The 26218-nt window shown below is 38.2% G+C and overlaps 1 protein-coding gene across 7 annotated transcripts in view; it reads right to left on the bottom strand.

The window, feature by feature from the left end:
• The window catches only part of AKT3 (AKT serine/threonine kinase 3), a 298656-nt gene that overhangs the window by 100478 nt on the left and 171960 nt on the right, over positions 1-26218 (bottom strand). For 5 of the 7 annotated variants that reach the window (XM_034666651.1, XM_034666653.1, XM_034666652.1 and 2 more), the window contains one exon: positions 19666-19797. The exons of the other annotated variants lie outside the window; for them this stretch is intronic. In XM_034666651.1, coding sequence (XP_034522542.1) covers positions 19666-19797 — 132 coding nt within the window. The remainder of the gene's footprint in view (positions 1-19665; positions 19798-26218) is intronic. 7 annotated transcript variants of the gene reach the window in all.

The following is a 26218-nucleotide window of genomic DNA, read 5'->3' as shown; positions in this document are numbered from 1 at the left end:
GAAACATGACAGCTGATGGGAAAGTGTAGGAAGCATCTTGCAACATCCCCATCCCAGAGTCCAGAGCAGCCAGGCACCAAGAGGGACCCGCTTGGTAGGATTTTACCCCATGAGGAAAATGAGAGCAAGAGAAGCCCAGCAAGCCTCATCACCACCATGTATGTTTGCAGCCTTGGCTACCAAAGCTGCACTCAGTCTTCACGAACCTTGAACTCAGCCGACAGAGCAGCCCGAAGTCCCCACCACATCCCCTCCCTGTGACTGGAATGTCGTTGCAGCAAGATCTACCCCTGGGGGCCCCAGGTGCTGCTGTGCCCACTCTCTAGGATCAGGATGCCACAAAACTTTGCCACCCACAGGGTGGAGCTGCAGTTACTCTACGTGCCCCCCTCCCACCCAGCCCAAGTCTTAAGTCAGGGCTCTGACCTGCCAGACAAGGATCACACTGCTGTCGCCACCGTTCTGCACCCTCCCATGTACTGAGCTGGGGCTCTCACTTGCTCTAACCAGAGCTGTGCTGTTGCTGTGCGCACCCCCATGCACCCAGCACCCAGCTGTAGCTTTGATTTGCTATAAATGGGGCTATGCTGATAACGCTCTGGGTCCCAAGCTGTAGGTCTGACCAGTCATAACTGGGGCTGAACCACCCCTGATCCTAAGTTGGGGCTCTGACCTGCAATCACCAGGGCCACACCGCTCTTGCGCTGCACCCTGCCCTTGGGGTCCCAAGCTGGGGCTTTGACCAAACATAAGTGGAGTGGCACTATGACTGCTCTGCACACTGCCACTGGGTCCAAAGGCAGGACTGCACTGTCATCCTACCACTGCTGCATCCCTCTCCACCCAAGGTCCTAAGTCACTGTGGCGATCCCTAGAGACCCAGACAGGTTCCACAGGAAACCTGTACATCCTTGCATCCCAGACACCAGCACCACCCCCCAGATACACTTGTGCTTCAGGACCTAGGCACCATGACAGCTCTCTCTGTAAGAGCACGAGATGCCAGGACACCAGCTCTGCTGACACTTCCCACCAGCACATCACACCTGGCACCCAAAGGGAATTCCCTCTGAGGACCCCCAGTGGTCCCAGCCACGACTGCTACCCATAGGATCTCTACAGGCTTAGCCACAGAAGACCCCCACACACTCACTGATGTTGGTCTCAGCTGACAGGCTGCATGGGGACCACACTGCTGGACCCTCCCAGGAACCAGAGACTGGAACACCTAGCTGGAGTGCTTATAGTCATCTTCAGGTGAAAGTCTATCTCTGAAGAAGCCAGTCCAGAAAGGCTAGAAGAGATGACCACTCCTTCAAATGCTCAGATATCAACACGAAGACATTAGAAACAGAAAAAAGGGATGGAAACATGACATCTTCAAAGGTATACAATAACTTTCCAGTAACTGACACCAAAGAAATGGACTTGAGAGTTACCTGACCAAGAATTCAAAATAAAGAAGTTCAGAGAGATTCAAGGAAATAGAGAAATAATTCAATGAACTCAGAAAGACAATACATGAACAAAACTGGAAATTCAACAAAGATATAGAAATCATATAAAAGAACGAAACAGAAATTCTAGAGCTGAAGAATACAAGGAACAAAATGAAAAAAATGCAATAGAGAGTTTCAAATCAGGCTCAGTCAAGCAGAAGAAAGAATGTACAAACTTGAAGACAGACCTCTTGACATCATCCAGTTAGAGCAGAAAAAGACGTAGGAATGAAAAAGAGTGAAGAAAGCCTATGTGAATTATGGGCTATTGCCAAGAGAAACAATATTCACATGTGGGAGTCCCAGCAGGAGCAGAGAGAGAGGAATGGACAGAAAACTTATTTAAAGAAATAACAGTTGAAAATATCCCAAATCTGGGGAGAGATATGACCATCCAGGTACACAAAACTCAAAGATACCCACGGAGATTCTACCTAAAGAGATCTTTATTGAGATACATTATAATCAAGCTCTCAAAAATCGAAGACAAAGAGAATTTTGAAAGCAGCAAGAAAAAAAATATATCCACCAAATACAAGGGAGCCCCAATAAAGTTGTTAATGAATTTCTCAGTAGAAACTTTGCAAGTCAGGAGAGAATAGGATGGTATATTCAAAGTGATGAAAGAAAAAAACCCTGCCAATCAGGAATGTTTTGCCCAGCAAAATGGTCCTTCAAAAATGAAGGAAAGATAAAGACCTCCCCAGAAAAACAAAAGCTGAGGGAATTTATCACAACTAGACCTGCTTACATGACATGGTAAGTGAAGTTCTTCAAACTGAAATGAAAGGATGCTAATTAGTAACCTGAAAACATATAAAAGTATAGAATTCACTGGAAAAGGTAAACGTATAGTCAAATTCAAAACACTCTAATGCTAAAAAGAAATAATGTGTAAATCACTTTGACCTCCAGCATACAGGTTTAAAGACAAATGTGTTAAAAATACTACAGCTAGAATAGTTTGCTACAACATAACACACAAGTAAATTTGGACATCAATAACATACAAGGTTGGGGGGAGCAAGTGTAGAACTTTTTCAATAGAAGTTATTATCAGCTTGAAACAGACTTATTACAGTAAGATGTATTATGAACATCATGGTAATCAAAGAGTAAAAGATTATAATAATTTTCACAGATAAAAAGAGAAAAGAATCAAAGTATACCACTACAAAAAATCACCAAACATCATCAAACAAAAAAGCAAGAAAAGCAGAAAAAAATAAAGGAACTACAAAATAATTAGAAAGTAATAAACAAAATGGTACTGACAAATCTTTACTAATTAATTACTTTAAATGTAAATGGCTTAAATTCTCTAAATAAAAGACACAAAGTGGCTAAGTAAATAAAAAAGCAAGATCCAACTATATGCTGCCTACAAGAAACTTGCTTAAGCTTTAAGGAAACTCATAGGATGAAAGTGAAGGGACAAAAGAAAAAATGTTCCAGGTAAAAGAAGCAGGGGTACCTATACTTATCTCAGACAAAATAGACCTTAGGTTAAAAGCTGTAATGAGAAACAAAGAAAGTCATTATATAATGATATGAGGGTCTGCTCACCAAGAGGCTATAACAATAGTAAATATATATAATTATAAACAAATCTGAAGACTGAAACAGACAGCAATATGATAGTAGGGAAGACAAATATCCCACTTTCAACAACGAATAGATCATCCTGATAGAAAGTGAGTAAGGATATAATGGACTCGAACTAGACATTAGCCAAATGGAGTTAACAAACAGATACAGAACATTCCATCCAACAGCACGATAATACAGATTTTTCTCAAGCACACATGGAACATTCTTCCGGATAAATCACATATTAGGTCACAACTCTTAACAAACTTAAGAAGATTTATCCATATCAAGTATCTTTTCCAACCAATACATATGAAATGAAAAATGAATTACAGGAGGAAAGCTGGAAAATTCACAAATATACGGAAACTAAACAGAATACTGCAGGATAAGTAATGGGTCAAAGCAGAAATCAAAAGAAAAAATTTTAAAAACCTGAGACAAATAAAATGGAAACACAACATATTGAAATTTACAGAACACAGCAAAAGCAGTTCTAAGAGAGAAGTTTACAGTCATAAGAAGAAAGTTTCTTACATTAAGAATAAAGATCTCAAATAACCTAAATTTACACCTTGAAGAACTAAAAAAAGCTCTGAGTTAGTAGGAGGAAGGAAATAATTAAGATTAGAGAAAAAGTGAAATAGAGACCAGAAAGACAATGAAAAAACAACAACAAAACTAGGAATTGGTTCTTTGAAAAGATAAACAAATTGACATTTAGCGATACTAAGATAAAAAAAGATGATTCAAATTATTTAAATTACAAATGAAAGAGGAGACATTACAACTGATACCACAAAAATACAAGAATCCTAAGAGACCACAGTAAAGAATTATCACCAAAATTTTAGATAACTCAGAAGAAATAAATCCTAGAAACATACAATTTCTCAAGACTGAATCATGACATTACAGAAAATTTGAACAGAGCAATAATGAGCAAGAGTTTAAATTAGTGATCAAAAATCTCCCTACAAATAAAAACTCAAAAGCAGATGGTTTCATTGGCAAATTCTATCATACATTTAGAGAATACCCATCTTTATCAAACTCTTCCAAAAAACTGAAGAGGAAGGAACACGCTCAAACTTGTTTTACAAGGCTAGCATTTCCCATACCCAAGCCAGACAAAAACACTACAAGGAAAGAAAATTATAGGCCAACATCTCTGATGAATATATATGTAAAAACCCTCAACAAAATACCAACAAACCTAACACAAGAGCACATTAAAAGGATCACACACCATGATCAAGTGGGATTTATCCCTTAGATGCAAAGATGATTCAACACAATTCAGTAAAGTGTGATGTGCCACATTACTAGATTAAAGGATTAAAAGCATATGATCATTTCCACAGATACCAAAATGCATCTGACAAAAGTAAACACCCTTTCATGATAAAAGCTCTCAATAAACTAGATATAGAAGAAATGTACCTGAACACAACAAAGGTCATGTATGACAAGCCCACAGCTAATATCATACACACTGGTGAAACTCAGTCAAAAGCGTTTTCTCTAACATCGGGAACAAGACAGATGCCCACTGTCAGCGCTTCTATTCAACATAGTACTGGAGTTACTAGCCACAATTAGGAAGAGGAAGAGAGACAGAGAGAGAGAGAAAAGGCATACAAATGGGAAAAGAAGCAAAATTACCTTTTGCAGATGACATGATATACATAGAGATATATATGTATATATATAAAATCCTAAAGACTCCACCAAAAAACTGTTAGAATCAATTCATGAACTCAGTAAAGTTACAGGACACCAAACCAACACACAAAAAAATCAGTTGCATTGCTATACACTGACAAGAAGAATACCTGAAAGAGAAATGAAGAAAGCAATGTTATTTACAACTGCATCAAAAAGAATAAAATATTTTGGAATAGATTTAACCAAGGAGGTAAAGACCTATGCACTAAAAACTACTGGAATTGATGAAAGAAACTAAAGAATACATAGACAAATGGAAATATGCCCCACGTTCTCGGACTGGAAACACTAATATTGTGAAAATGTCAGTGATATTATACAGATTCAATGCAATCCCTATCAAAATTCCAACAGTCTTTTTCCATAGAAATAGAAATAACTACCCCCAAATTTGTATGTGACCAAAAAAGACTCCAAAAGTCAAAGCAAGCTGGGGGCAATGCACAGTTAGGCTGACCATCAACATATCCCTCTGTACCCCCTGAGACACAAATTGCCAATAAGAACCATCCCGTCTGCCCAACAGAGCAGAAGCCTAGAGAGCAGATTCCCCAGGGGGAAGCCCCCCTGCTGCATACAGTTGGCAAGTACACTACAGTGGACCACCACCAGTATTCCCCAAGGCTATCCATGGGACCTGACAGGGACAGAGACTTACTCAGAACTGGGTTCTGCATACTTGGTGGTAGATAAAAATTTAAAACACTATGAACAAGACTAGAACAGAAGATACCGTACCAATTTGGGCCACCAAGTTACGTGTCATCAGACCAAGAAACATACTTTACAGGGCATAGCAACCAACAGTGGGCAAAGAGGTATCACATCAAATGGACAGGGTGTGTAAAAGGCTGATAAAGGACTGGAATGGGCAACTGTAACATCTGTTATCTAAAATGGGAGGAGATAAAGACATGAAGAGCCCCTCACGGAGTCCACACCTTCACAAGTGTGCTCACACTGAATGTGAGGAAGGCTGAAGGGGGGGAGCGCCTGATAGAGTCCTCCACTTTTCTGGAGGACATGGGGAACAGGGGGTAGGAGAGGATGGTGTTATGACTCTGAAATTTGTCCCCACATCACAACTTTCTTTCTTCCTACCCGATGTGGTGACCCTGGGACCAGGGCTACCACTATGGGTGCTAGAAGCAGGGCTCACCCCTCAGCAAGAAACTGTAACTATAAATGTTATGCTGGAATTCCTAAGCGCCTGAGGGGACGGACTGTGTCTTCACCCCCTACAAGAAAAGTGGGGTTGACAGTGAATGCAGCTGTGTTGTCTAATGGTCAAGACAGCTCACTTGTTCTGTAACTGGAACTCGCCCTATGAGTGGGGCTGGACTGAGGGACAGGTGTGTGGTAGACGGATTCCGGTACCACAGGCAACCTGGTTCAGCACACACTGACCCAAATTGGGAAAGTTCATTTATCTCTCTGGGTACTTGTCTATGTTTGTTTCATGTGACTGCTGTGACAAATTATCACAAAGTGGTGGCTTGAAACAACAAAAATGATTCTCTCACACTGCTGGAGACTAGAAGTCCAAAATCGAGATTGGGAGCTAAGCTCCCTTCGGAGGCTCTGGGGGAAGAATCCATTCCATGACGTTCCTCCAGCTTCTGGGAGCTGCCAGCAGCTCCTTGCCTTGGAGCCCCATGACTCCAATCTCTGCTCACCATGCGGATCAAACTTCCCTCTGCCTTACTTTAATGACACCTGTCACTGGATGTAGGGCCCACTCAGATAATTGAGGATCATCTCCTTATCTCAAGATTCTTCACTTAATTATATCTGCAAACACCCCTTTTCCAAACAAGGTCACATTAACAGGTTCCAGGAATTAAGATGTGGAAATATGTTCCAGGGTTCGATATTCAACCCACTACAGTTCAATCCCTGGTGCCCCAAATTCACTTATTTCTCACATGCAAAACACTTTCAAGCATCCCAACATCTCCAAAAGTCTTGACTCACACTACCTTCAGGCTAAACTCTCATTTAAACAACATCAGCTCCAAAGTTTCAAATCTCATCGTCTAAATCGTAAGTCACGTATGAGAGATGGCAGGTGTGGTCCATCATGGGGCAAAATTCATCTACGTCTGTGGCTCTCTTAACCCAGAAAACAAGATAATCTGCTTCCGAAATACAACGGTGTGACAGGCATAGGACAGACGTTCCCATTCTGAAACGGAGAAATGGGAAGGGATACAGGGATCACGCATCTCAAACAAGTTCAGCAGAAGAGATTCCTTTGATCTCAAGGTTTGCCACATTCTCTGTATTCTCTGTATTCCCATTTCTGCTCTCCAGGCCCACGGTGGCCCCTGCAGCCTCTGCCTCTGGGCCCATCTGTGGCTCTGCCCTGAGAACCACACTTCCTGTGTAAGAGTAGCGTGTTCTCAGCTGTCATCCATCAACTGTACCATTTCTTTGACCCTGCCTGGCTTAGAACATGCTCAGCCTATCCTGTAACTGTAATTAAGTCCTGTGTACTTTGTCTATGGATTAATTCCGAAAACTGAACACCGGTGTAGTGTTTGCAGTATTATGAAAGTAAGTAAATATCATTTATGGCAGAATCAAATACTGTGGTTAATGAGTAAAAACGGAAAGGTTACTCTTCATCAATAATCCTGAGCCCCTCCAGGGACAGTGCTTCGTGTGTCTGGGCCAACTTTCTGATACCTTCTGATACCACCTCCACTGCTCACGATCATTCCGTATTTCACGCAGCTTCACATTTGGACTATGTCTTTCTTGAGCAAATATTTGTTTTTTCTTGAAGGTCCTACATCCTTTGTCCTCCTTCTTTACCGTTAGAATCGACCTTAGGCAAATAATCTACTGTGGACTGACCAACTATTTCTATAAATGTCACCTTGAGAGTTCTTATCACTCACACTGAGTGTTAATTCTATTGCTTCGTGGACTCCATCGGACTATTAGATTTCCTTTTAAATTTTGCTAAATTAAGTACAACACAATTTTATTTTCATTCCTTTATTGGTAGTTAGTCTGTTCCTTGCTTTCTGAAAGCTTGTAAGGCGATTTTTTAGCCTTAAGATTCAAAACTTTCCTGAAGATGTAAAAGGGTGTGTGGGGTCCATTTTCTTTTCTTTTTCCCCCAGATTTTATTTTTAACTAATCTCTACACCTAGCGTGGGGCTCAAACTCATGACCCTGAGATCAGGAGTCACACACTCCACTGACTGAGCCAGCCAGGGGTCCCAGTTTCTTTTCTTTGGCTTAGTGCTCAGTAGACGCTTTCAATCTGGAGACTTCTTCAGCTATGATACATTTTATTTTCTTTGATTAGTTCTGAACCCTTCTCCCTTAAGTTCTTATACATGCCGAATGCCCTTGATTAAGCCTTCATGTCCTAACTATTCTTCCAGTATTTTCCACTGCTGTATTTTTGGCTCTTCATTCTCAGATATTCCCCCAAATTTGCTTACAATCCTTGTATTAAATGTTTTATTTTAGCAATCGTGCATTAACTTTACAATTACTCTTTCTTGTGCTCTATTTCTTTTTCAGCCTATTTTTGTTTTGTAATACAACATTTTTTCCTACTTCTCTACAAATACTAATTAGAGATTGTGGATATCTTCAGTTCTCTGTTTTGTCTCTGTTTTCACTAGGATCAACTATTCTTTTGTTCTTCTTCATTCTCTTTTATTCTGTCTTTAGATTTTTCTCATCTGTGTGGTGATCCTCAGTACTCTGTTCATATTCTTGAATGACTAACAAGGTAGAGTAATAGAACACGGGTTCCCTTGTTGAATGGGAAAGCTGAAAATAGATTCTACTATGTGAATTAGCAAATAGGCTGGCACACTTTAAGAGTCTGAGGTAGAGAACGGAAAAGCAATTTGACTACTCCATTCTGACCCCAGAAATGTCCAAGAAAAGAGGATGCCAGCTGCCACAACTGGGAACCTAGCCTATGAAAGCAAGACGACTCAGTAACATTTTAAGAAGGGCAGTTCTATTTTTATCCTGATGACATAAACACTACACCCAATCACTGTATGGATGAGGATATGAGCGGGGTTAGATTCACTCAGCCGATCTAATCAAAGTGAGGTAAAAATGCTGTACAGGGGGGCGCCTGGGTGGCACAGCGGTTAGGCGTCTGCCTTCGGCTCAGGGCGTGATCCCGGCGTTGTGGGATCGAGCCCCACGTCAGGCTCCTCTGCTGTGAGCCTGCTTCTTCCTCTCCCACTCCCCCTGCTTGTGTTCCCTCTCTCGCTGGCTATCTCTGTCGAATGAATAAACAAAATCTTAAAAAAAAAAAATGCTGTACAGGCATACCTCATTTCTTTGCTTCACTTTATTGCACTTTGCAGATAATGCATTTTTTACCAATTGAAGGCGGCAAGCCTGAAGCAAGCAACTCTATCAGCACCATTTTTCCAACAACACTTGCTGCTGACTTTGTGTCTTTGTGTCACATTTTGGTAATTCTTACAATATTCAAACTTTTTCATTACTATTAGTTTTTTTATGGTGATCTCTGATCAGTGATCTTGGATGTTACTATTGTAATTATTTTGAAGTGCCATGAACCACGCCCATATAAGAAAGTGAACTTAATCGAAGAATGTTGTGTGTGTTCTGAATGCTCTCCTCACTGGCCAGTCTCCAGGCCCCCTCCCCCTGGGTCTCCCTATTCCTTGAGACACACAATATTGAAATTAATATTCAAACCAATTAATAACCCTGTAATGGCCTCTAAGTGTTCAAGAGAAGATGTGTAATCTCTCACTTTAAATCAAAAGCTAGATGTGATTACACTGAGTGGGAAAGGTGTGTTGAAGCTGAGAGGCTGGAAGCTAGGCCTCTTGCACCAAGCAGTGAGGCAAGCCGTGAAAGCATAGGGAAAGTTCTAGAAGGAAATGAGAGGTGCTACTCCGTGAACGCATGAGTGATAAGAAAGCGGAACAGCCTTACTGCTCACCTGGAGAACGTTTCTGTGGTCTGGATAGAAGATCAAACAGCCACCACATTCCCCTAAGCCAAAGCCTCACCCAGAGCAAGGCCCTGACTCTCTCCAACTCTGGGAAGGCTCAGAGAGGTGAGGGAGCCACAGAAGAGTCTGAAGCTGGCAGAGGTTGGTTCACGAGGTTTAAGAAAGGAAATCGTCTCTGTAACATAAACGCTCTGACAGAGATGGGCAACGAGGTTAGTGTTGTTTTCATGCCCGCTAACACAACATCCATTCTGCAGCCCATGGGTCAAGGGGTCATTCTGACCTTCAAGTCTTATTTAGAAGTACATTTCAGGGGGTGGTCAGGAAGATGGCACAGCAGGAGGACCCCAAGCTCACCTGGTCCATGGACATACCTAGACAACAGCTACGCTGGTACAACTAACTGAAAACAACCTGCAGACTGCCAGAGCAGACTTTCCATAGTGAAATACAGAGAGAAAGCCACGTGGAAAAGGGTAGGAGGGGTAGAGATGCAGTTGGGAACCAAATCCTGGCAAGACTCACAGCCAACAGGAGAGACAGCAACAAGCACGGAGAAATGAGAGGATGAGACACAGGGCACCTGCCCCAGGAAGACGAATCCCAAGAGCATCTGGCTTTGAAAACCAATGGGGCTTAACTTTAGCAGCATTTAAAGTCAGTGGAGCTGAACTCCAGGTACATTAAAAATCAGTGGTTTTCCCACCCTTCAAGAGCCAGCCTAATAAATAACTCAATGGAGATATAGCAAAGAAGAAACAGTTTGAAAAGGAGCTGGGGGAGACGTGAGGGAGATTTAGTAACTAACCTCAGAACATGTGCTGGAGGGCAGGGATCATCAGGACGCTTCTCCAAGAACAAAAGTGCTGTGAGCACCATTTCTCTTCCCCTCCCCCAGCCTAGATAGCTGAACACCTGGGGGAGCCAGAACGAGCACTCTCTACCTACCTGGCTAACCATAGTGCCCTGCCCTGGTGTTCCCTTGAAGACAGGGACCGGCGCCACTCCAAAGTGACTCCTGTCATAGGGGGAGGGGGGAGATAACCCACACATTAGCACACCCACAATTTGAGCAGCAGAGCCTTTTAGCTGGCAGCGCAGAGAGAAAAGCCCTGCCGTTTGGTATGCCTGCAACTGTGGCAGAGAGACTAAGTGCAGACAGCTAGCCTCACTGCTGACTCCTCCCACCGATGAGATCCCACTGGCCTCTGGCAGGCACCTCAACCGCGCAGGGAGCAAATCCTGCCCAGTGCTTCCACAGCAGGCAAAGCAGGCCATTGCCGCCAACTGAACTGAAGGCAAACATGGCTCAGCCACAACAGTAGGGCACACACAGCCCACAAAGGAGACACCCCTGGCACACCTTGTTCTAGTGACCGGGACATTGTGCTACAGGGCATGCCAGGATCTCTTTTACACGAGGCCACTATTTGCAAAACCAGGAGATGTAGATGACCTCCCTAATACACAGAAACAAACACAGAAAGTTAGACAAAATAAGGAGACAGAGGAGTATGTTCCAAATGAAAGACCAAGATGAAAATCAAAACAAGAGGGATAAGTAAAATGGATAAAAGCAATATGCCTGATAAAGAATTCAAAGTAATAATCATAAAGATATTCACTGGACTTGAGGAAAGAGTAGAGGACCTCAGTGAGAACCTCACAAAAAGAGAAAACGTAAGAACCAGAGATGAAAACTTCAGCAACTGAAATAAAAAAAAATACACTAGAGGAAATCAATAGCAGATTAGAAAGTGCAGAAGAACAGGGGCGCCTGGGTGGCACGGCGGTTGAGCGTCTGCCTTCGGCTCAGGGCGTGATCCCGGCGTTATGGGATCGAGCCCCACATCAGGCTCCTCTGCTGTGAGCCTGCTTCTTCCTCTCCCACTCCCCTGCTGTGTTCCCTCTCTCGCTGGCTGTCTCTGTCTCTGTCAAATAAATAAATAAAATCTTTAAAAAAAGAAAAAAAGAAAAAAAAAAGAAAGTGCAGAAGAACAGATCGGCAATCTGGAAGATGGTAATGGAAAGCAACCAGCCAAGCAGCAAGGAGAAAAAATAATGAAAAGTGAGAACAGGCCAAGGGAGCTCAGCAACTCCATTAAGGATAATAATATTTACATTATAGGGATCCCAGAAAGAAAAGAGGGAGAAAAGGGGGCAGAAAACTTATTTGAAGAAATAAGAGCTGAAATGTTCCCTAATCTGGGGAAGGACACAGACATAGAGAGCTACAAAGCACAGAGAAACTCTAACAAAATCAACCCTAAGAGGTCCACACCAAGACACATGGTAATTAAAATGTCAAAACTAATGACAAAGAATTTTAAAAGCAGCAGGAGAAAAGAAAGTTATATACAATGGAAACCCCATTAAGGCTATCAGCCGATTTTTTAGCAGACACTCTGCAGGCCAGAAGAGAGTGGCATGACATCTTCAAAATATTATAAAGTAAAAATATGCAACCAAGAATACTTTACCCAGCAAGGTTATCATTCAGAATAGAATGAGAAATAAGAGATTCCCAGACAAAAGTTAAAGGAGTTCATTACCACTAAGTAAGTATTACAAGGAATGTTAAAGGGAATTGAGTGGAAAAGAAAAGGCCATAATCAGGAGTAAGAAAATTATGAAAGGAAACAATTTCACAGTTACAAGCAAACATACAATAAAAGTAATAGATTAATCACTTATAAAGCCAGTATGTAGGTTAAAACACAAAAGTAGTAAAATCAATTATATCTAAAAAAATCATACCAGTCAAGGGATACACAAAATCAAAAGATGTAAAATACGACATCATATACATAAAACACGGAAGAGGAATAAAAATTTAGTGCTTTTAAAATGTGTTTGAACTTAATAATCAACTTAATATAGACTGCTATAAACATGTTATACACAAACCTAATGGTAACCACAAATCAAAGACCTGAAACAGATACACAAAACATAAAAAGCAAGGGATCCAAGCATAACACTAAAGAAAGCCATCAAACCACAAGGGACAAGATCAACAGAAAAAGAAAGGAACAGAGAAGAACTACAGAAACAACCAGAAAACAACTTTAAAAAATGGTAATACATATATGCCAATCAATAATTACTTTAAATGTAAATGGACTAAATGCTCCAAGCAAAAGACAAAGAGCAACTGAATGGATAAAGAGCAAGACCCATCTTTATTCTGCCAGTAAGAAACACACTTCAGACCTAAAGACACATACAGACTGAAAGGGAAGGGCTGGAAAAACATATACCATGCAAATGGAAGTGAAAAAAAAAAGTCAGGTTAGGAATACTTGTATCAGAAAAATTAGACTTTAAAAACAGAGACTGTAGGAAGAGACAAAAAAAAAAAGGGCATCACACAATGATAAAGAGATTAATTCAACAAGAGGATATCATAATTGTAAATTACAGAAATTTTAAGTGTAAATTACATAAAACAATGACTAACAGATGTCAAGGCAGAAATTGACAGTAACACAAAGGAGGGGACTTTAACATCCCACTTACATCAATGGATAGATCATGCAGACAAAAAAATCAACCAGGAAACAGTGGATTTCAATAACACATTAGACCAGATGGACCTAATAGACATATATAGAACATTTCAGCCAAAAGCAAGAGAATAAACATTCTATTCATGTGCACATGGAACATTCTCCAGGATAGATCACATGTTAGGCCACAAAACAAGTCTCAATAAACTTAAGAAGACAAATCATATCACCCATCTTTTCTGACCACAGTGATACAAAACCACAAGAAAAAATCTGGAAACAACAGGTGGAGGCTAAACAACATGAATGGACAAGCCAAGAAATCAAAGAGCAAATTAAAAATGTGGAAACAGATAAAAAAACATGATCCAGAATTTGGAGACATATCAAAAGCAATTCTAAGAGGGAATTTTATAGCAATACAGGCCTACCACAAGAAACAAGAAAAATCTTGGGGCACTTGGGTGGCTCAGTTGGTTAAGCGTTGGCTCAGGTCATGATCTCAGGGTCCTGGGATCGAGCCCCACATTGGGCTCCCTGCTCAGCGGCGTGTCTGCTTCTCCCTCTCCCTCTGCCCCTCCTTCCCCCGGCTCGTCCACATCCACAGCATTCTCTCTCTCTCAAATAAATAAATAAAATCTTAAAAAAAAAAAAAAACCAAGAAAAGTCTAAAATTAACAACCTAACTTTATACCTAAATGAGCTAGAAAAAGAAAAACAAATTAATCCCAAAGCTAGCAGAAGGAATGAAGTAATAATTATTACAGTAGAAATAAGTGAAATAGAGATTTAAAACAATAGAAAAAATAAATTAGACCAGGAGCTGGTTCTCTGAAAATATCAACAAAAATGATAAACGTTTATCTAGACCCATCAAGAAAAAGAAAGGTTTTGAATAAAAGCAGAAATAAAGGAGGGGAAATACAATCAACACCACAGAAATACAAAGGATTATAAAAGAATTGTATAAAAAATTGCGCCAACAAATGGCAATAACCTAAAAGAAATGGATAAATTCCTAGAAACATAATCTTCCAACTGAATCAGGAAGAAATAGAGAATCTGAACTGATCAATTGCTAGAAATGAAACTGAATCAATAACCAAAAACTCCCAACAAACAAAAGTCCAGGACTTCTGGCTGGACTTCACAGGTGACTCCCACCAAACATTTAAAGAATTAATACTCATTATTCTAAGATATTCCAAAAAAAGATTATAGACCAATATGTCTGATGAACATGGATGCAAAAATCCTTAACAAAATACCAGCAAACCAAATTCAACAGTACATTAAAAAAATCATTCACCACAACCAAGTATTTATTCCAGATGCAAGGGTAGTTTGATATTTGCAAATCAATCAATATGATACATCACATCTACAAGAGACAGGATAAAAACCATATGATCATATCAATAGATGCAAAAAAAGCATTTCACAAAATACAACATCCATTCATGACAGAAACTCAACAAAGTAGGTTTAGAGGGAACATACCTCAACATAATAAAAGCCATATATGAAAAACCCACAGCTAATATCATAATGGTAAAAAACTGACAGCCTTTCTTCTAAGATCAGGAACAAGACAAGGGTGTCTTACCCTCATCACTTTTAATCAACATAGTACTGGAAGTCCAGGCCATAGTAATAAAACAAGAAAAACAAATAAAAGGCATCCAAGTAAGTAAAACAGAAGTAAAACTGTTACTATTTGCAGTGACATGGTACTATATATAGAAAAACCTAAAATCTCCACCAAAAAACCACCACAGCAGATTAATTAATTCAGTGAAGTTGCAGGTTACAAAATTAATATGCAGAAAACTCTTGGATTTCTATACACCAATAAAAAGTAGAAAAAGAAATTAACAATCCCATTTACAATTGCTCCAAAAAGAATAAAGATGTAATTTATAACATCAATAACTTAAAAGGGTTGACTAGAGTACCATAGCAGCAGAGAAGCAGTTTTTGTATCTTATTGAAGTTAAGGTGGTATAAATTCAAATTAGACTGTTATAATTTTAGGATGTTAAATGTAATCCCCATGGCAACCACACAGAAAATAGCTATAGAATATATACAGAAGGAAATGAGAAGGGAATTAAAATGTTTCACTAAAAAAAAAAAAATCAACTAAACATAAGACAGTGCATAATGCAGACAATGAGGGACAAAGAAAGTATAAAGCATATGAAAAAAACAGCAAAGTGACAGAATTCCTTCAAGTATTTTAATGTAAATGGATTAATCCCTCCAATCAGAAGATAGGAGATGGCAGAATGGATTTAACAACAAAATGATCAAAATATGACTTACTATATAGCCAAAGACACAAATATGTTGAAACTGAAAGAATGGAATATTTCTTAAAAACATAACCAAAAGAGAGCAGGGGTGGCTATTTCATTATCAGACAAAAAAATTTTTAAGTTGCAAAAGACAAAAAATGACATTATGTATTTAAATAAAAGGTTCAATCCAGCAACAAATAACAATTATAAACATTTATGTACCTAACAACAAACGAACAGAATGCGTGAAGCAAAAATAAGACAATTAAAATGAGAAATAGTTCTATACTAATAGTTGGAGACTTCACTACCCTACACACAATAATGACAGAACAGCCAGAGAGAAGTAAGGAAATAGAGGACTTAACACAATAAACCAACTAGATCTAACAAACACACAGAGAACATTTTACCCAACAACAGATTACACATTCTTTTCAAGTGCATGTGGAAAATTCTCCAGGACACACCATATGTTAGGCCACAAATTAAGTCTCAGTAGATTTAAAAAGATACATATCATACCAAGTATCTTCTCTACCAGCAATGGGATAAAGTTTGAAATCAGAAACAGAAAGAAAATTGGAAAATTTACAAAATTATGGAAATTAAAATAGTCTTAATCAATGGATCAAAGGAGAAATCAAAGGGAAATTAAATTAGAAAATACTGAGAGACGAATGAAAAGAAAAATCTAATATATCAAAATTTATGGGATACATCAAAAGCAGTGCTAAGTGGGAAATTATAGCCACAGATGCTTACATTTCAAAAGAAGAAAGATCTTGGGGCACCTGCGTGGCTCAGCTGATTAAGCAACCGACTCTTGATTTCATCTCAGGTCATGATCTCAGGGTCCTGGTATCGAGTTCCGTGTCGGGCTCGTGCTGAGCACGGAGCCTGCTTAAGGTTCTCTCCCTCTCCCTCCACACCCCAACTCGCATACACGCTCGAAAGGAAAGAAAGAAAGAAAGAAAGAAAGAAAGAAAGAAAGAAAGAAAGAAAGAAAGAAAGAAAGAAAGAAAGAAAGGAAGGAAGGAAGGAAGGAAGGAAGGAAGGAAGGAAGGAAGGAAGGAAAGAAAGAAAGAAAGAAAGAAAGAAAGAAAGAAAGAAAGAAAGAAAAGAAAGAAAGAAAGAAAGAGAAAAAAAGAAGATCTTAAATCCACAACCTAACTTTACAACTTCAGGAAGTAAGAAAAGAATAAACTAAAGCTAAATAGCAGAAGGAAGGAAATAATAATGATTAGAGCAAAGATAAAATAAAGAATAGAAAAACAGAGAAAAATCAATGAAAGTAAACGTTGGTTCTTTGAAAAGATAATATTATCAAACCTTTAGTTAGACCGAATAGAATAAATGCATAAAGAATGAGGGAAATAGAAAATACCATTAGTACACCACATCATAACCGTTGTGGACAAGATCCACTGATGGAAATTAAAATGAGTGGGCAAAAGTTTAAAAAGAAAAAAAAAATACCGGCATAGTGTCAGAGTATCACCCCTAAGATAGTTATTAATTACAATGGGAAATAACTCTACAGTGGAGAAACCTGGTAGACAATGCTTTAATCAAGTGATCAGTGTTAACGTCAACAGTATTAAGGCACAGTATTAAGGCATGGACACCACTTAGTCCCTGATACGAGGCTCTGCGATGGGCACATCAGGACTCAAACCCCAGGTCCTGTTAGACTCTAAAACATTATAGTGCTAATCATTTTACTATAAGCAGACATATTTTCTTTCAAGAAACAGATATATGGACTTGGTGGTCAAGGACAGTACACCAAGCTGGATATGCTATCACTTGTAAAACATACCCAGCTCTGTAGAGTTACTCGGAAAAGTATAATTAATTAGTAAGGGAAGAAGACATGTTCCAAGTGAGGCTAATGCATAAAAGAAAAAAACAGAATAGAAATGGTATTTACTGATGCTTGACACATGGTAGATGGTAAGAATAATAATAACCATAGCCAATACTTACAGCAATCACATTTATTTTCATTTAATCTTAATTCAATTTTATTTACGGCAAATGCTATTACACTTACTCATTCATTTAATCCTGACAACACCTCTATGAGATAGGCACTATATTATCCCCATTTTGCAAATGAGGAAATAAAGGCAAAAAAAGTTGCGTAATTTGTTTGGGACCATTTAGTAAATGGCACTATACTCCCTCCCAGATAATATCAGTTTAATGAATAGTAAGTATCAGGTACTATGCGAAATACCTTACACATCCTAACCCTCAACATTCCTGTCCAGGAACACCTTTTTAAAAAACTTTGCATTTAAATTCAATTTAGTTAACATATACTGTGTATTAACAGTTTTAGAGGCAGAATTCAGTGATTCATCAGTTGCATACAACTCCCAGGGCTCATTACTTTAAGTGACTGTGTTTCTTTTTAAGGAGTGAAATTTTGCAAATGAAAAACGCAAGGCTCTGTTGGGCTGCTCTGTTGCAGGACACTGACCAAGCGTGGTTTCCACCTGGTGACGGTCAGGAGTTTCCCTTCCCCTGATTCACTGTGATAAGCAAATATGCTCCCCCAAAACACTGCAAGTGTCTCTAAAGGAGCAGTACTCCCACCAAAACTGGCTGTTAAAGGTCATTAGATGGGAAGATGCAAAGCTGAGATGTGAATCCAGGCCTGTGTGACTCCAAGGTCAGTGTTATTTCCAATACCAGACACAGACCTGTGTAAGAGTTGAAATGAAAACAAATGTACAAAGACGAGGGGAGCACAGCTTCACAAAGCGTGTGGAGCAATACACTCCAGATGAAGAAACGATACAGCTGACCCGTGAACATGTGTTTGAGCTGCGCGGGCCCACTTACACATGGATTTTTTTCTATAAATACAGTACAGTCCTATAAATGTATTTTCTGTTCCTTATGATTTTCTTAATTATATTTTCTTTCCTCTAATTTACTTCACTGTAAGAATACAGTATATAAAACATATGACATACAAAATATGTGTTAACTGACTCTTCATATCATAAAGGCTTTCAGTCAATAGTAGACAGTAGTTAAATTTGGGGAGAGTCAAAAGTTACATGTGGGGGCGCCTGGGTGGCACAGCGGTTAAGCGTCTGCCTTCGGCTCAGGGCATGATCCTGGCGTTGTGGGATCGAGCCCCACATCGGGCTCCTCTGCTATGAGCCTGCTTCTTCCTCTCCCACTCCCCCTGCTCGTGTACCCTCTCTCGCTGGCTGTCTCTATCTCTGTCAAATAAATAAATAAAATCTTTAAAAAAAAAAAAGTCACATGTGGACTTTCGACTAGCAGGGAGTCACACTTAACCCCCATGTTGTTCAAGGGTCAACTGTGGTTTGACAGTTAAAGTAGTCCAAAGTATACCGATAATATTATGTAACATTCACTGAATTAAATGAAACACAGAGTGTGGACCAATTTGTAAAACACATCGAATTTGTCTATTGAGGGAATTAGGATTCCGAGTGAGAACTGGTATCGTTAACATGTTAGTTATCTATGTATGTCTAAGCTGAATAAAGTCATGGAGGTGGGGGAGGTAGGGGTTAAGAGTTCCTGAAAGAATTTCAAAGACTATTATTTCTTTTAGTTTCATGATCCTTGTATTTTCAAATCTATTAAGGATGCTTTCCCATTCATCGTTATATAAGCTGTATAATTTATAGGTGCAAGTCATCTATGCTATTTGAATTACTTTTTTATTTAATAATAAAAAATTCAGAATGTTGGGGGAAAATATCCAAGAGCAACACTAGTATAATTAGTGATATAGGTCACAGACAGTCAAAACATTCCCCCAAATACACGAACGCAGAATAAATATTTTTACCTCCTCAAGGGAGTAAAATAGCTTCAGTATATGACATCCAGATAATGTTTTAAACTTCTGAAATTTTTAACAGTATAAATACTGATATACAGATACTATTGCAACCACAGCCTACAATCAACATTTTGGTTACTTTAATGGAATTTCTACACTTTAGTTGTGTGTATGGGTGAACACACGTTGAGTGCATACCATAAGCAAAAATCTAGGAATCAATTACCTTTGCAATAATAACTTCTTTCTTCAGAATCTTCATAGCATAGTATTTCCCACTTGCCTTCTCTCGAACCAAAATAACTTTCCCAAAAGTGCCTTTACCTAGCAGTTTCAAATAGTCAAAATCATTCATTGTCTGAAAAATACAAATTTAAAAATATAGTATGAAATATTTGATGCAATTTATTTATTAAAAAAATAGGTATATGTTTGCAGTATCTACTCAAAAGTAAATTTTACCAATTTCTAAGCACACTTAAATGAATAAGAATCAGACTGGCAATGGTTGCCTCACCAGCAATCATGGATACCAGAAATAATTTAAGCAGTTCTCAGACACTGGACACAATAATTTTGAGCCTCAAATTCCTCAGCTAGTCATACGATCAGTCAAGTGTAGGAGCAAAAGGAAAACAGAATCATTTTCATTCACTTTCAAGGGCTCAAGTTGTTTTTTTTTTGTTTTTTTTTTTGTTTTTTTTTGTTTTTTTTTACTGAAGTACAGTTAACATACAATGTTATATTAGTTTCAGGTGTACAATACAGTGATTCAACAGTTTCATACATTTCTCAGTGTTCATCAAGATAAGTGTACTCTTAATCCCCTTTATCTATTTCACCCACCCATCCCAACTGCATTCTCTCTGGCAACCACCAGTTTGTTCTCTGTATTTAAGTGTCTGGTTTCTTTGGTCTCCTTTTTTCTTTGTTGATTTGTTTTGTTTCTTAAATTCCACATATGAGGGAAATCATATGGTATCTGTCTGTCTCTGACTGATACTTCACTTAGTACTATACGCTCTAGCTCCATCTATGTCATTGCAAATGGCAATGGTTTGTTCTTTTTTATGGCTGAGTAATATTCCATTGTGTATATATACCACCTCTTCTTTACCCATTCATCTATCAGTTAACACTTGGGTTGCTTTCATAACCTAGCTATTATAAATAATGCTGCAATAAACATAGGGGTGTGCATGTATATTTTCAAATTACTGTTTTTGTTTTCTTTAGGTAAGTATCCAGTGGTGGATTTACTGGATCATATAATAATTCTATTTTTAATTTTTTGAGGAACTTCCATACTGTTTTCCAAGGACTAATGTTTTTCAGGGTTTAGTAGTGCCACTATCCCCAAATAACATGGTCATCAAAAATGTCCCCCACAAACATTTCCAAATACATCTAAGGGAGCAGTACCTTTCAGGGAAGCTATTTGAGAATGTATTCTAACAAAATTAGGATGAAATCCTAGGACGTGAAAGATAGGTGTGTAAGAAATGTTGAAAATAATGCTGGAGCCCCAGTAAGTAGAAATCTAAGAAGCAGCAGTATGACATCTGAGAAAGCAATTGGTGCAATTCATAATAGAAAGTCAGGGACGTCTAAGAATGCCTCTAATTAATCTGCCTGTTTTCAGTTTCCTTTCTCACTCCTAAGTCAGCTGATTTCCAGGATTTTGCCAAACAGATCTGCTACCTGCTCTCTACAGCCCCCTTAATGCATGCTTTTCCTGCTCTATGACTGTTCCTCCACAAATTTCCATAATTTTGATATTGGTTGTCCACTAATGCCTTTCCCCCCCACTCAGCTTTTCATTTGTGTGGACTTGTCTCTTTTTTTAATGCCTTTACTACCATTTTAATGGGCTTAAATGGAAGGGGAGATAACAGGGTATGCTCAGTTTATCATCTTAAATTTAAATTCAGTTCAGAGGGCTTTATGAATAGCAAGTTAAGAATCTAGGTTTTATCCTAGAGTTGATCAGAAGTTAGTGGAGACTTTTCTGCCATTTTATAACTGTAGTTTTTCCTGTTTACCACCCATCCGAAGTAAATGTCAAGAATGTCTCAAATCAATGATCCCAGCTTCCACATTAAGAAACTGAACAAGAGCAAATTAAACTCAAGAGAAAGAGAAGAAAGGAAATAATAAAGATCAGAGCGGAAATCAATTTAAAAATTTTAAAAAGAAAAAAAAAGTAGAGGATAATATACTGGTTATGAACCAGGTTAGCTGGTTCAACAAAAGGCAATCAACCTCTAGCCAGATTGCTCAGGAAAATAAAGACAAAAGATGCCAATGACCAATGTCAGGAATGAAAGAGATGACATCACTACAGACTCTACAGACATTAAAATGATCACATGGGAATATTATAAACAGCTTTATGCCCATAAAACCAACAATATATATTAAATGAATAAATCCCGTAAAAGCCTCACACTATCAAAACTCACTCAAACAGAAACAGGTAATGAATAGCCCTATGTCTACTAAGAAAATTGAATTTGTGGTCAAAAAACTCTCAACATGGTGCACTGGGTGTTATACGCAACTAATGAATCATCGAGCTTTACATCAAAAACCAGGGATGTACTGTATGGTGACTAACATAATATAATAAAAAATATGATTATAAAAAAAATTTTTTAAAAACAACTCTCAACAAAGAAAACTCTAGAGCCAGATGGTTTCATTGCTGAGTTCTATAAACGTTTAAGAACTGATGCCAATTCTACATAAACTCCTACAGAAAGTTGAGAAAAAGAGAAAAAGAATACTTCCCAATTCATCCTATGAGCCCATTATTACCCTGATTATCAAAACCAGACAAAAACATTACAAGAAAACTATACACCAATATTCTTCATATACATATTTGTAAATTTCTAAAAATTTTAGAAACAAATGCCTATATTCAATTTCAACATTATCTGCTGCCTATAATTTTGAAAATTTTTCCAAACGTCAAGTTATAATGTCTTAACCATTCAATAGTTTCTCCAGTTCAAAAGAAAAGTAGCGAAGGTATCAGCGAAAATAAAAAAGTACACTTATTAATTTAACTAAATATCAAACATGTGGCACGAAATATACAGAATATAGTTAACAAGGTTAGTGTCATTTGAATAGTTGATAGTATTAAGAAATTTTGTTTGCATTAATCGATTTTTAAAAACCAAGGAATACTGTATAACCACAACGCCGTCTGTGCTAGGTAGTCTCCAACAATGGCTGCCACTAGTCCCCGTACTCCCTGTATGCACATGCCATTCTTCCCATGAAGAGGCAGACTGAACTTTTCCTCTTCTTGGGCTAGCCTTGTGTCCTGCTTTGAACACAGAATATGATCAAAGCGATACTATGCCGGTTCCAGACCCAGCCTTTAAGTCTGGCAGCTTATGCTTTCACCCTCTTGGAAAAGTCATAATTGAAAGCCAGTCTTCATGCCATAAGGCAAGATACCATGTACAAGGGGCCTGGATGATGAGACGCCATATGCCAAGAGATCACATGGAGGTGAACCAAGAATCCAGAAATGTGAGAAAGGCTTTCTTGGATCTTCCAAATCAGCCTGTATGCTAACTGAAGGCAAATGCTTTAGAGATCCAGCAGAAGTGCCTACACAAACCACAGAATCATGAGAAGTAATATACTGTTTTAAGATGTTAAATTTGGGTAGTTTATTCCACGGCAATAACCAACTGAGAGACATTATTCTTATAACCAAGCTATGATGTTATTTTTTGCTCAAAGCTTCATTTGAACAGTACCCTCCTCAGTTTGTATCTAAATGCACTGGAAAATGATACTTGCTGTGTCCTATTATTAAATATCATAGAAATGGAAACTGAATTCTTAGAGATAAAAATCAGAAAGGAATTTATAAATTGCTTTGTGACATTTTCAGATGAAAAGCAACATGTAATTATAAAATATTACTACATTCCTTAAGGACTGCAATTCTTAGAGAAAAGGAGGCTCTAAAAAAATATAATAGCCTTATCTTTAAATTTCACAGCTTCTATCAGTTTGACTGTCAACCTCAAAAAAAGGGAATTTGCAAGGAAATTAATATTAGTAAAAGCATCCTATGTGAAAAAATCAGGAACAGATTTCATATCTACTTTGACAAAACTTCAGAAAATTTGAAAAGTATCTTTGATACCAAATGCTCATGTTCAGCATGGTACACACAATAATTATCTACTCTTTACAAATGAAATATAACCCATTATAAAATGTTTCCCTCTTTTAGATGGTGTTAAGGGAAAAAAGACAGTAAGATTTTAATAAAAGATGAAAGCATGGATCCTCTGCAGAAAAATTAATCCTCTAAAACCCAATTCCCCAAATTTATTAAGTAAATATGTTACATAGTTTGATTCTTTCCCTCTCATAATCTCCAGCATGTCAATGAGGCTGTTTTAGGTTAGGAGATGCATGGGCATACATAACAAATGCTTAATAAATGTATTCAAATACACACTAGACTATAAGAAGGTGGCGAATTATGCAGTCCAAAATTTAGGTTAAAGAATATGAATATATAATTGTTAGATGAATACCAGAGACCTCTCAGCACATTTGGTCAACGAAGATAAACTCCAAATACATTTACAATGTTAAGAGCTAAACCAAACAAGGTCCCATGGGGCACTAAGTAAAAAGGGGAGGGGCTCTCAAGAAATTCACCTCTTTGCCCAGCCAACCTCTATACCACTGATTAGGCTCCTTCTTTGGATAGGCAATGAGAAATCACAGGATTTCTGCAGGTCCCACTGACACTTCTTCACTCTTTCTCCACATGGCCACCCATTAAATAACAAAACTCCAAGGGCTAGAGCCAGACATAATGGGAAGGTAGCGTGTACTGCTTACACTTTATACCAAGTCAGGAGATGATAAGTAGCTGCTCTCAGAGAGGCTTACGTTGGTCACTTAAAAATTAGGCAGAACTCTGACTCCCGTTTGGCTGTTGATCCTTTTATGCTGTGCTCCTTCACATACCTGACCCTAAAGAGACTGGCCACTTGGCAGACCAAGATTAGGCACTACTGAGTCCTCTCGTCAAATTCCTTTGAAAGATCATCTTGTAGTTGAAACACAGAATAGCACATAAATCTGGTCTTTCCTTAAGAGATTTTTCACCCTGTGCAGCAGATATTGGGTAATACTCTACCACTAAGAGAAGTAACCATCTTTCTGCCTGAGGCAAGAGAAAACAGCTAAGACAATTCTCAGCAGAGCTAACACAAGTAGTACCTATTCCCCTCATCCTATTGCTCATTTTTCAAAAAGTGAACAAAGAAGAAAATGTACACTGTAAATTATAAAAAAGGCATTCTTATTTCAGAATATCTATGCTCACAGTCTGATATTAAAAATAATCTGAACTTCTGCAATTCTTTTTATGACACCTGATACACATAAAGGATGTAGTACTAGGGAACTAGGGAACTAGGGAAGTGATAGTGATATGTTACCCTTTTTAACCAAGTTGTTAGGGCCATCACGAAAGAGTCGTACAGAGGTTCTATATTTTTTTACATTGCCATTTTAAAACGGTTTTATACTATCTCACTTAAAATGAAATGAAATAGGGGCGCCTGGGTGGCCCAGTTGCTTGAGTGTACGACTCTGGATTCCAGCTCAGGTCATGATCTCTGGGTTATGAGATTGAGCCCTGAGTCAGGCTCCATGCTCAGCAGGGAGTCGGCCTGGGATTCTTCCTCTCCCTCTGCCCCTGCTCACACGTTCCCTCTCTCTCTCTCTCAATCAATCAATAAAATCTTTTTTTTTAATTTTTTAAAAAATGAAATGAAATAAAAAAGAACAATGGAAATCAGATATAGGTCAAATAAAACAATGAATCCCCCTATTTTCAAAATACTTCTGACCATATCAATTTTTAATTTCTGAGACCCAGATTCAGTGAGAGATTTCTTAAGAGAATCTGTTTTAAAAACCTCACTTTCAATCACTCTTCTATAATATTAAAATTCTGATCTTCCAAGAGTATACCAACATAAAGTGAAATTAACTGAAACACTAAGTACAACTGCTTGACATAAATATTTTGAGAAACTAAGTACAATCATAAGAGAATATCTGTATAATTTTGTTCTCTAATATAACTTGGTCATGTAATGAGTATAATAATTACAGAGATTATAAAGGCTCATAATATATCAATCAATAATAAGAAATAAGTCACACACTGAAATTTTACAGTGTATAATTGAAATCTTACATGTCTGAACAAGATTATTTAACTTATCTGAATGTCAGATGAATCATCTGCAAAACGGGATAATAATGGTACTTACACCTCATATGATTTTTGAGAGGATTAAATGAGATAATACATATAAGAGTACTGCTGAGAGGATAGCACAAAATAAACTTACAATAAACATTTACAAGTGATAATTAATGAAGGTGATGAATTCTAAGATAATCCATTGGTAACTGTGAAAAGAGGAAATTGCACTATGCTTTTATAGTGATTTATAACCAGCCTTAACAGAAAACTAGAATCCTCCATACTTTGCATTTTTACATCTTTGAAAATGTTGGTCTCTCTTCATTCAAAATTTTTCTGGTAAATAATTTCCATATTCATTTCCAAATTTCTCATCCATCGATAAGAATATTTCTAATTAGGGTATCATAAACTCCCCACTTTCCACCTGTAACCGCCTCGACAGCAACTTACTACCAGTTATTAAGCAGAGTTTTAGGAATTCCAAGTACACAGAGTACGGCTGGTA

The sequence above is a fragment of the Ailuropoda melanoleuca genome, chromosome 8, assembly GCF_002007445.2.
Source record: "Ailuropoda melanoleuca isolate Jingjing chromosome 8, ASM200744v2, whole genome shotgun sequence".
In the NCBI taxonomy this organism is placed as follows: domain Eukaryota; kingdom Metazoa; phylum Chordata; class Mammalia; order Carnivora; family Ursidae; genus Ailuropoda; species Ailuropoda melanoleuca.
The sequence above is the reverse complement of the archived record's forward strand: the minus strand, read 5'-3'. Positions and strand labels throughout refer to the sequence as shown.